Source organism: Fusarium solani, assembly GCF_023522795.1.
Source record: "Fusarium solani strain SB1 chromosome Unknown bctg00000007, whole genome shotgun sequence".
Classification (NCBI taxonomy): Eukaryota; Fungi; Ascomycota; class Sordariomycetes; order Hypocreales; family Nectriaceae; genus Fusarium; species Fusarium solani.
The window spans coordinates 447,286-459,427 of record NW_027072150.1 but is presented as its reverse complement, the minus strand read 5'-3'; the positions used below and the strand labels follow the sequence as shown (position 1 = coordinate 459,427).

The 12,142-nt window shown below is 49.5% G+C and overlaps 3 protein-coding genes across 3 annotated transcripts; 1 reads left to right on the top strand and 2 right to left on the bottom strand.

The window, feature by feature from the left end:
- Positions 1-2,705: 2,705 nt before the first annotated feature.
- On the bottom strand, positions 2,706-4,727 carry MRS44_010955 (uncharacterized protein; the record flags this gene model as incomplete). Its single annotated transcript, XM_046272079.2, has 3 exons — positions 2,706-3,401; positions 3,450-4,394; positions 4,506-4,727. The coding sequence occupies 3 exons, from the start codon at positions 4,725-4,727 to the stop codon at positions 2,706-2,708; spliced, it is 1,863 nt and encodes a 620-aa protein (XP_046135397.2).
- A 3,437-nt stretch (positions 4,728-8,164) lies between these two features.
- Positions 8,165-9,730, top strand: MRS44_010954 (uncharacterized protein; the record flags this gene model as incomplete). Its single annotated transcript, XM_046280013.2, has 2 exons — positions 8,165-8,441; positions 8,496-9,730. 2 exons carry the CDS (start codon positions 8,165-8,167, stop codon positions 9,728-9,730), a joined length of 1,512 nt encoding a protein of 503 aa, XP_046135398.2.
- A 256-nt stretch (positions 9,731-9,986) lies between these two features.
- On the bottom strand, positions 9,987-11,656 carry MRS44_010953 (uncharacterized protein; the record flags this gene model as incomplete). Its single annotated transcript, XM_065619539.1, has 2 exons — positions 9,987-11,106; positions 11,268-11,656. 2 exons carry the CDS (start codon positions 11,654-11,656, stop codon positions 9,987-9,989), a joined length of 1,509 nt encoding a protein of 502 aa, XP_065475611.1.
- Between the last annotated feature and the right edge of the window lie 486 nt (positions 11,657-12,142).

The window sequence follows — 12,142 nt, the reverse complement described above, 5'->3', positions numbered from 1 at the left end:
AATCTCTTCAGATGGGGTAAACGCCTACGCCATGGAATAAATTTGCGTTTCGGCTTTGGGACTTGTGCGCCTAGATTTCAGTCTAGTTTCATGTCAACTAGTAGTTGGAAATGCTGAGCTTCAGGTTTCCGTGCTTCTGTCCTGCACCTATTCAACATGAAACCAAAGGCGCATATAGCTATTACCGGCAGCGCCGATAGTAACTTTTGGTAGGAAAGGTCGAAAGACATGGCAGAGCTAGGACAGCTAGTCTATACACAGCTGCACCCTCACGTGGAGAGATCTTTTTCCCTTCCTTGCTCTAGCTGACTGAACCCTCGACTTTTGTCCGCCACTTGCTTAACTGCATCATCAACCTCGAGCATTCCCAATGCCAAAACTCTCATATTACCGCTTTCGCTTCCCTTGTGATCTTTACCTCCAAGGCAGGTCAGTATTTGCTCGGAATCCACCACAGATATTCCCCTCATCATCTATATAATTAACAACCCAGTTTCGTCCTGAGAGTGCTGGTCGGTCCCTTTCTTGAAGTTCTCTTGCTCATTCCTGTAATTGCTCCCTTGTGCGCAGTGGGAAATCATCATCGTTGTGCCTATTAGTTTCGAGCCATACATGGACAATCTGAATGCTCCAGAAAGGTTCCATGGTCTCCAGAGCTTCATCCAAGTCAGTCCAATCCCCATCTCCTCAACAATGACGTTTTTAAAATGGTCAAGCTGCCGGCCATAATCTTCTCCTAGCTCGTCGGCGTGCTCCGAGGAGGCAGCGAAATGAAGCCAAAGAATGTCAATCTCGGGATGTAAAGCCATACTTGACCATACCAAGTCAGGATGTTGTAGGCGAACATATCGGTAACGGGCCGTATTATCAACTTCGTTGTGAACCGTAAGGACGCCCTGCTCTGGTTCAAGGCGTTCGGCCTTCTCACTCAAGTTTAGGACATCTTGCTGTAGAAATGTTGACAATCTGCATGACACGCGAAGGTAATAACACCATGTGGCACGACAACGGGCGATCTGAATAACCCGGGGTTCCCGGTCTGCCTGTCCCAATGACAAGCGAACCCCCAGAGCTCCGTGCCCTAGACCTTAATAATTAGCAAGCTATAAAGAATAATCTACATCATCTCACCCTCGTTTGGGTTCATAAAGACGGTTTATGATAATAAAAGGCTATCAGATTGCTTTGACAAAATCTCACAGAAGTGCATGCATCACGCGATAGGAGGTAGAGCCACAGCATGAAGTGCGAAATTTAGTTGTTCAAACCAAGTGCGTGGTCCTTAGGGTTGATTAGGGCCAATGCGGCACATCCAATGGGAGAAATTGCCTTTTACACGTCTCGGAACTGGCATCAAATCGGGCTCGGACCGAGGAGATTCATGGCCTTGAGCCAGGCGTCGATTCCAAAAAATGGCTCGCGCGGACACCTCAGCCGAAGCTTGGCTCAAGCTCAGCCCACCCCAGCCTTGACTCAGACCTCCTCAGCCTGAGCTTGGCACTGACTCAGCTTAAAGCGGCAAGAGTTTAGTTAAGTGTAGGAATAGGAATAGATTTCCATATGCTTAAGCGTTATCCCGAAGTATTGTAGCATCCACCCAGCCATCTATAAGAAAATTAACACCTGCCTTGACATTATTAATCCGCCCGCAGTGAGATGCCAAATTAAGAATAGAAGAGCTTCAGCCTTGCCACTTTCCAGATCCGCCTACGCTAACAAAAGGCAGCTCGCCAAGCCCGTGAGTTGGGACGTTGGCAGACCTCCTGACACTCTTTCATGTGATGAGAAAGTAATCAAGGCGTTCAATTCGTCTTTGTCTAATGCTGCTCTACTCCTACTCTCAAGAGCCCGTACCTATCCCCCTTGCTATCAACAGGGGCTCTTCATATCGCCGGCTCCTGGACAAATGGATGTGAATAGCAACCTTGAATCAGTGCATAATCTGACACGTAATCATGTCGTCCAAAAGAAAGCGGGTGAAATGATGCCTCTCGTCAAATCATCGGCAGACAAATGATAGGTCGATCCTTCTCATTACGGTATCACGAGTCAAGTTGACTTGTACAACCGTAAAGTGTGGGCAGGAGCACATGATCATCATCAAAACATCACACATTTGCCTGTGGGACCATATCTTCACTTGTCTTCTATTCATTTATCAAGTCTCGTTATTCTTTGTGATCGTGGAGAGCGGTCGGGGTACGTGGTTGTGCGTTGAATCTATCACCGTGAGTAACGGACAGATTCGAGCATAAATTCTCGCTGACAGCGCAGCCTCTTCATATTCAACTCTCGCAAGTCCATGCTATTCGTCTCGGCCCAAAGGACGATCAACCACTGCTACGGCACTACACCTCCCGCCTTCAGACGCGACGACTCAACAAAATGTGCACCACAACAATCACAAGATTCTACTGCATCGTATGCAGCTACCTCGTCTCATTCGAACAAGACGAAGAAGAGTGCAAATATGTCGACAGCAAAACTCCACAGGAGTGCAAACTTGCCATCAAAATCAAGCAAAAGAGCGTCGACCCACAGCAATGTCACAAATGCGAAGCAAAACTACACAAGAAAAAGCAACCCGTGAAGTGAACTCAAGGCCAGTCAGGGAAATACCCATTCGATTATCGCTTTAGTAGAGCTAGGTGAATTATCAAGTCATCCTTTCGCACCAAAAAGCCAAGATTGGCAGTCATTTGTTCCTATGGGAGTAAGCCTGCCCATTCTAGTGGCTGTTGTTGTCGCTTCTTCATCATGTAGACTTCCTTTGCGATGTGTTTTACTTGAGATCCCAGGTGTTGTGCCACGGACCACATCTCGGCGTATTTAACAAGGGCTCCAATGTTGAGACGGATGTTTTGACGTAGATCTTCGTCGTCTTGGGCCACAAAGGCGAGTGACCATTTGCTGAGATGGATTGTTGAGGAGAGCGTCACCATGTAGGCAAAAAAGTGGGTGTGTGTGAGCAGGGAGACGCGGTAGGTGATCAACTTGCTGAGCTCCTTCGCAGCTCGGATCGTGCGTATTGTGTGTAGGTTGAAAACATCGCCAGACACCGCCGGCGTGTTAGGTTGGCATGCCTTGATGTAATATGTCGAGGACGGATCCAGTTGGGAGTGAGGTTGGTGGAGGAGAATATTGATGGCGTGCCACATCATCAGAGCCTGGAACATCATCTCATCCAGCTCACCATTAAAGTGAGCGTCATGTTTCGAAGCTGGCAGACGAAGCTTCCAGTTGGCGAGGAGCTTGTCGATGTGGTCAACCTGTGTCGGCATTCTCTGGAGCGTGCCCAAGAAGCAGGCACATTGGATGCGGTAGGTGTACGACGAGAACGGCGTCCCATCGAACAAGCCAATGTTTTCCATGTCTCGTGGATGCATTGGGGGCGGTATTTGCTAGATTTTGTGAGCATACAGTCAAGACAGAGTTATGAAGCGACTTACTCCGGTGAGATACTGGTACTCTTCGCAAGGCAGAGCAACATCCGTAGGGACATCATACAAAGCAAAGCTGTTTGTCTGATGCACACCTGACATGAGGGCGTCCACCACGTAGAGCTCCCACCATGTCCTCCGCCAGCTCTCTTCAAGTATCGGCATTCCACGACCGTTGGCAGTCGCAAATAGATGAGTGTTCATACCGATTTGGACAGAGATATCCCGGGCCTCCGCCATGAGCTTTCTGACCTTTTTTCGTTGCCGGTTGCCGTCGAGTCCGATAATGAGGAGCAACCTAGCCTGCACCAAGAAGCCGTCTTTGAGAGGGTTGCCGTCTATTAGGCGGAACGCGTCTTTGAAGAGACTGTGAGAGGTGTCTTGTTCGATGTATAGAGAACCAACCCAGCGCATAACTGCGAGGAGAGGTTCTAGTGAGTTATCCTGTACCAAGACGAGAAGAGGCTCTTTAGGCGGTACAAATGGATGAGCTGCATGAAAATTCTGATAGAAGGAGTCGAGGTACCGCTCTCTCAGAGGAAGCATCCGTGGTACTTCGAAGCCAAAGCCCACATCCAGTTCGTCTACACCACCAAAAGGACTCTGAAATGCGAAAGCAGGCAAGCCAGCTGACGCAGTAGTTTGAGCAAAGGTCGTAGTTGGGAAACTTGTGTTGATGCCCGGATAAATCGGGTCAATCCCCGAGAACATAGAAGGGTCGAAAATGGCAGGGAATTCCAGTGACGGTACTGGGGGAGCAGGTCCGATTATCGTTTTTGTGAGAGCAGCAATAGGCACGGGATTAGCGGTTGCTGCAAGACGGCTAGCAACTTGTGTAGCTGTGCGTTTACGGCCTTTGTAGCCGCGACGTGACGCGACATAGACGCAGTCTAGGCTGGATGTGCTGCAGCGGGAACAAGGACGCTTGCCATCACATTTGAGGTGCTTGCTGCGCTAAGAACAAATTTCAAGTTAGCATTCGACTAATTTCAAGCATTTAACACATTATTGTCACAGAAATACGGTCAAAAAGAGAAAACAGGTCTAGAAAACAAAGGAACTCACGCAAGCAAGACAGGCAGAAGGGACCGAAGGGAGGTTGGCGCGAGTAGCAATCTCACGAGTGGCAATCGCCGTCCTAGGCCCCGTAGACGGCAGCGTAACAGGCGCAGGACCCTCAAGACCAGGAGGTAGCTGCGAATTCGGAGCGGCAGAGACCAAGAGCGGGTTGTCTTGACTCAAGAAGTACTCGGTGGGGGCACCGTAGACGGGCCATAGCGGGTCCATTCTGAGCACCAGCCCCTCGAGAACAGCATAGAAGGCGTTTTTCGCGTCAGTGAGTATGCGCGCGTGAGGATTGTGACTTTATCTCATCAATGACTGAACGGTGACGACGGCAAAAAAAAGCGACGGGGAATGCGCAAACACGGGATAGAGACAATTAGATAGTCCAATGTCGCACATGAAGTGGGACCCAAAACCCGGAAGAGAGTTCATCCGAGCCCCTGAATGAGTGACTGGATCCGGCCAGATGGTTGTCAGCAAGGGGCTGAATGGATGGAACAATGATAAGCCGGGCTCATCTAACAAGCGAGAGACAGAAAACTCTATGCTGACGAATGAGAGGTAAGACATGTCTTGAAGGATTCAGTCGAGAACGCAGAGATTGATGGCGAGATGTGCTTGGCGTGGGGTGAGAGCGATAACAATGGAGACAACAATACTGAAGACGTTGTCAATCACGTCTTTTATGTCATATATCCAGTCTGATCGTCAATTGTTGATCAATCTGGACCAACACAATGGATACCGATTACGGATAGTGTCTTAAGTCTAACTTTATTATCTGGGTCTCGATGCAGGGTTTCATGTGCTGACGAACTACTTACCCTAGAGCTTCGACGAGCGACAAGAAAATTTTGCGAGAAGCGCGACAGGGCTGGCTTCTCATAGCGCCCCGAATCGGAAAATTTTCCTAGGAATAGTTTTTTACATATTCTCAGATACAAAGAGAGACGGTGCATGGATGGAAGAGGGGAGGGCATTGCTTGAATGTGTCGTGGACCATGAAGCCTGCTAATCTAAGCAAATTGCACTCAAATGGGACACAGCCGAGTGAGTCAACGAACAGCACAAATACCAGAAAAATTGAAATTTCAGATAGATGTTGTTTATGGTATTTTCTTGAACTATCCAAAAGATGAGAGGGACAAGAGAAGGGACCACAATCGCGGATAGAGATGACCCAGCTGATGAGAATCATACCTAGTTCGTACACCACAATATCAGCCCTCACAGATGACTATCACAGCAGTGTCATGTCCCACCCAAGCACCATTGTGACATCACTCCAGGTGCTCTTTGAGAAAGTGAAGAACAGGAATAATAAGAGAATTCTAACCTCGATACTTGTTTTTAACATCTAGACGTGGCATCCAGCTTCCGCTCCACGGTGTGCTCAACTCTTCCCGTCGCATCGCCGACCCAAACATCCTGTAGCCATTTTGGAAGCCGTCTTTCAACAAGCGGGTTTAGCTCAGTTGGGAGAGCGTCAGACTGAAGTCAAACTTCAATCATCCGATATCTGAAGGTCGTGTGTTCGATCCACACAAACCGCAAAGTTTTCTTTTTGACCTTGGTCGCTTTATTTTTGCTAGTTTCATCTCCAATTTGTGTGGAGAAGAGGCTTGTGCGTGGTCCACAGGGCAATTGGAACCTTCAGTGTGTAGGCTCAATCGTCACTTAATGGACTTGTATTTGCATCTGCCGGACACTCTCGGAGATCGTTGCCTTTCTACTCTTTTGTTCCAAAATTGATTGTCTGCTACTTGTCGTCTAAAGGTTGATTAGTTCAACTGGCCTTCTGTTGCAAGCTTCGTTGTCTTGTGCCAAGTCCCACCAGGAGCGCGGGATCCATTAGCGGTCTAACTTTTAGAAACATTAACCGATATGAGAGCAAACTAGGGCAACTACGGCTGTTTTACGTCGTTGAGCACTTCAACTTGCCAAAAGACAAATGGAAGAATAAAAATAAGGTCAAAACAGTCTCGGGGTGGAGGACATCCACCAGCCTCTAGAGACACCACCATGAGGTCAGAGGCAAAAAGATACAGCAAAAAACATACAACAGCGGGGATTCGCTGGTCGTCACCGACCCAACTACTAATCCGCCCCTTACTGGCTTGACTATGGGAGAGCGGACGGGATCCCGTATTTTCCAGTAGGTATGGTCGTATGTGCCTGGATCACCGAGGTTTGCGGCTCATGTTCGACGAGGCTGGGTGGCAGTCAGCTATCAACAACTGCGAGTCTAAAACTCTTCCAAGCGAGTGAAATTGGTAATATTAGCCTATCAGAAGACAAGTAGGTTGCGCGATACGTCCGAAGTTCAGCACTTGGGGGTGAACAAACCTGGGCTGGCTTGAGGTATTCACGGTTGACAGTGTGACACTAATGACGGCAGGCTCTTGGTACAAGTTAAAGTACCCCAAGGCTCTGGGAAATGCGCGGTATCGGATGGAACGGCTCAATGGTCGGTGCGAGGCGTTTGACTGAGTGTTCGCGTGGCCTGCAGCTGTCTTGTTAGCTTGTTCATCCTCGAGCAGGCTGGGCGGAACGCCACTGGTATCACAATATATTGCCGCCTTCTCTAGACAAGAAATAAGAGGCAGAGATCTCTTAAATTCCTGTTTACCACCTAAGCCACGGCGTTATGCCTGGAGTTTCCTTTTTAAGGTCCCCCGAAGTTGTCATAACTGCCGCCAAGCGCCTGGGGTCACAATCCATCAGGCTGAACGAGATTTAACCCTGGAATTCTGTTTAGCTTCCCCTCACTCCTATGCAGGCTGCGGCCTTCTCAGCCTTGAAGTTCCGTTGTGGCGTTTTAGCTGAACATGTAACCTCTTGGCAACTCCTGCAATAGAGTTGTTTCTTCCTGGTAACCACTCACGAGTTGCCACGGTAAAGACGGGCAGTTAAGATTGCAGGGGAGAGAACTGACAGCTTGAAAGGCCGAAAAGACGGCCGTGGGGTGGTAGGCTCTCACGTCAGCTTGCATTAGAGGCTCGGCACTCAGAGCCTGGTTTCCCATCTTTGTTGAGGTGAGTTTGCTTTCATGTTCATGTGCGCTTAACGAAGATCATTGAGATTTCGATCCTTGCATAATTTGTTGGAAGCTAGTTGAAGCTGTTGTTGTACAGAAACTTGTTAAACTCAAAGTACCAAATATTCATCCTCACAAAGCTCCCCCAACATGCTTACTGCTGTTCCGACGAACCAGCAGCGGAGTCTTGGCGTTTACTCCGCCTCATCCCGATTGCAGTCTCTCCACCAAATCAGCGTTTCTGGAGATATCCACGGCGCTTGCGAAGCGCCTCACTCGCTTAGGTCTGCCCCTGCCAACAGCAATCAGCGTCAAGAACTTTGGTCGCTTGCAGAATTCCGACTGTCAAGTCCTAAAAACATGGCCCAAGCCCCAAATCCTTCAAGCAGGCTCTGGTCTTGTGCCTTTTGAATGCGGTGGTGGCTTTGGTGCGACAGTGAGGCCGTGTTTTTGGCCCGGCTGAGAGAATGTGCAGGTTTTGTAGTAGCATAAAGTCGTGATGATAGCCCTGATGTTTCCAAGATTCAACAAACAACCCACTTCTGTCTTTACTCATAGTTCCTGATTACTTTCCCTTTGTCTTTCAACACTTTTCATTTGTTCCTCACGTATTCGCTTCACAATGCTGTCTCGTCTTCTTCTTGGTGCCGTTGCTCTGGCGAGCTTAGTCACCGCTGCCCCAGCCATCGAACCAGTCACTCACGCTGTCGAGATTCGTTCCGACAGTGAGGGTTCTGGTGTTGAAGTTTGGGAAGAGGATGAGTCGGGAGGACTTGAGCGCCGTGGTAAGAAGGGATCTTACTTCCTTCTTGTCAATGCGACGCCTTGGAAGATGACTTTGTCTGGTCGTTCGAGCTATCAGATGAACGTCTGGGAGTTCCCTGAGACTATTGAACCAGGTGAGATATTTCCTAGACCAAACAATGTTTCATGTTAGCTAACAATGCACCAAGGCACATCCAACAGGATCTACATCGAAGGCAAGGGTCACATCGACGACGGCGGCGAAGTCAGCTACCGCTTCCAAGACCTCCTCGGCCACCCCGACTTTGAGTTCCGATACTCGGGCAAGTTGGGAGAAAACAGAGTCCCTGGTGCTGGCATCAGATTCGGTTCACTTGAGACGGTCAACAACAAGCCCGGCTCGTTCCACAAGCTGGAGTGGCGCAAGGACAACAACATGCCATTCATCATCGCTAGCTCTGAGGAGGACCCCGCGAACCCTTCCATTCACCCATGGCTTGTGTCGACCAACCCGCCTCAAGATTGGATGCACGCTACCTACCCCAGGATCTCGTGCCTCAAGCTCCGGGAACTGGCCATACCAGGAACGCACGACTCAGGCATGTCCCGGTTCAATGGAGGATCAGGCTTCGGCGCGCCTCTTAACTCCAAGACCCAGGAGCTCAGCGTGGCGGGCCAGCTAGAATTCGGTGCTCGCTGGTTCGACATTCGTCCTTCCAAGACTGGTGGCAAGTGGGCTACTGGCCACTACTCGTTTGCAGCTGGCAACTGGCACGGCGGCAATGGAGAGTATCTCGACGACATCATCGATGGCATTAACAGGTTTACTGAGAACAACAAGGAGCTCATCATCTTGAATGTTGCACAGGGCCTCAACTCGGACAACTTCAAGGGTGATAAAGATGCGAAAATCAGCCAGGCAGAATGGGAAGACGTCATAAGGAAGCTTGAGAGGATCAACCATCGCGTCGAGAACCGAGGTGGTGAAGAGGATCTTTCCCAACTTCGTGTCTCAGACTTTATCCAAGACCGTGCTGCTGTCATCATCATCGTGGATGCCCAACTCTACAAGACCGAGGACAGAGTCGATCTCTCTGCCTTTGCAGACAAGGGCTTCTTCCGACGTAACCAGCTCCCTCTGTATGACAGATACGCCGACGAGAACAACCAAAATAAGATGATTCAGGACCAGTTGAACAAGATGAGAGAACAGCGTCAGTCTACAGACTCTTCCATGTTTCTCCTCTCGTGGACGTTGACCCAGAGTGGCCTCAATGTCGTTGAAAACGGCAAGGGAGCTAACCGCGCCCTCATCGAGAAGCTCTGGCCTGCCATGTCGTCGTCGACTTATCCCAACATCATCAATGTTGACGCGTATCCTAGCAACAGGGACTTTGCGGCGCTGAGCATGGCTATCAACTACCACTTTGCACCACGTTGCTGAGCAGGAGTATCTGTGGAGATTTTTACTGGTTCATTACTCTTTTGATGTTTTCTATGTGTAATGAGGCGCAGTTGGATTTGGGATGGATGGATGAATATTTATGGTGTCGATGGAAGGCTTGGAACATGTTAAATATGACCTTGATTGTTGATTATCTATGCCTGGCGACGATATCTCAAAGTCGCCAATACCTTTTTGACATTGTGACAGCCTCGTTATTGTGTTGGCCAGTAAAACAAACGCTACACCTTCGCCTTCATCTCGTCTCGCTACCTACTATGGAAATGCCTTCCAAGCTCTCGTGTCCTGAAGGAGCCATCACCTCTAGCTGAATGTCTTCGACTGTACCTTCTGGGCCATCCACGCTCGTCTTCTTTCCCTTTGGTTTCTTCGGTCTTGGAGAAGCACGGGAAGAAACCCTAAAGAATGAAAGCAAAAGAATAGGGGGAAGAATAAGAAGTAGCACCAACCCAACTGCTGCTGCGGTCCCGTAACCAAGAACCTTGGCGCCGAGAGTAACATCCTTGAACATGCCCACAAGGAATGATGAAAGAATCAGGCTGCCATATGAGAAGAGGCCTAGTATCAGCAATTTGATAACTATGTGTCGAGCATCTTCCCTGTAGAAGGAATATTGGGCGAGTCTACTCTCTGCTTCCTTGATGACGGCAATGGTGGTCATGATGATGAAGATGATGACGACAATGGCCCCGAGCAACATCACAACTCCAAAGAAGTCGTAGATTAGACTGCCCAGATCCTTGAACCGGGTCTGCATGCTGAGGACCCCAGCGGCGAGTGACAGTGGTAGAAAGATGGTGGCGAGAAGGGTAAGTTGCTGAACGCCATGAGCCTGGTTTACGTTTCTGGATAGTTCGAGGAACTTCAGGTCGTGTTCAAGACCATCTGAGAGTTTCTGCAGTCGCTCCTTGACTTCTCGGCAATAGCCACGTAACTCTGCTTCAATAGCCATGAATTTAATCGCCGCTTGGGAGGCTCCAGCGACTGTAGGTGAGCCTTTGACGACGTCGATCAACAATTCGGTGGTTGAGACAAGTTCCTGGCTCATCTCCCGTAAGCTTCGGCACTCGTACGAATATTTGGTGATCTCCTTAAGATTCCACAGTCGCAACTCGGCCCACGCTGGATCGATATCGCCATCTCTACCTCTCCTATCTTGAAGGACTAGAGTTGCGAGGAAACTGGAGAAGGAGGATAGACATGCGTGGTGGAATTGTAAGAGAAAGGCCTGCTTCCAGTTCTCATCTGCTCTGATGTGGCGATAGTGTGCGTTGAGTGCTTTGAGTTCCACAGATAGCCTCGTCGACAAAAGGAACTGGTGGGCCGGGGCTTTACGGCCAAGTTCCTCAGCAAGTCTAGAAATCACAAAAGTGCGGCACTCTATTTCGACTGTAGGATAAGATGGGTCAGAAACGTTTCCAACCGGGTGAGGGACTCCCTACCTTGGCGTCTCTGGTTCTGGCCCTCAAAAACACGGATGTACCTATGTACACGTGCGGGCGAAGATGTTTCGTACGTCTTGATGTGGTACCACGAATTATGACCGTCCTTTCTCCACTGAGACGTGAGTGCCGTAAAGCCTGAAGCATCCTCGGTGTCAGAGGCGACTAGACTATCCCTACGTTCCTCGTGTATTGTCTGGCGGATGCTATCCGCATCCTGTGGCGGTAGGACAGGAGGACTGTCGTTGCGTCCCCCGATGAGTTCATCAGTGTGGGAATCCCATTCTCCGTCCCCGGTGAGTGGGATATCCCAGACGCCATGGAATTTCTTGTCCTTGCCGAGACGAACGCACTTCTTCCACTCGGCATGGTCGAGGGGTCCTGCCCTCTGCAAAGAGCGACCAAACACAACTCCCAGGTTAATGACGGAGAAAGCGAGTGTGAAGGTGCCAAGGGGATCCATTGTTGAAGATGCGCGTATCGAGTGTTCGGCGTGGGATGTAGTTGATGCGGTGAGGCTGCGCTATCCAGCGGGGTATCATTTCAGCTGGCTACACGTGACTCTGACATGGCGTTCTGCTTCTGAGTGAGATTTTGGTATCTCGACAAGAAGAGATATTCGGAGTTCCGCTCATGTTCTGAGAGAGGGCGATAGTGTAAGTAAGTGGGTAGCTAACACTACGCTCTCAAAGCTCCACCCAAGATACTTCCTTTGCAGGGCTCAAATACACCCATCTCACCAAGCAAACTTGATCAGCAATGCAGGGCAACGCTCTTCGCATGTCATGAGAAAAATAAGATTCAAGTATCAAAAAGTGAAACTTCAAATTGGACAGACACAATCGCCGAAGCATCTGGCAAAAATGAGGGCTTGGCCGGGGATTGAACCCGGGACCTCTCGCAAGCTTAAGTCGTTGTTGACTGCCCAAAGCGAGAATCATACCACTAG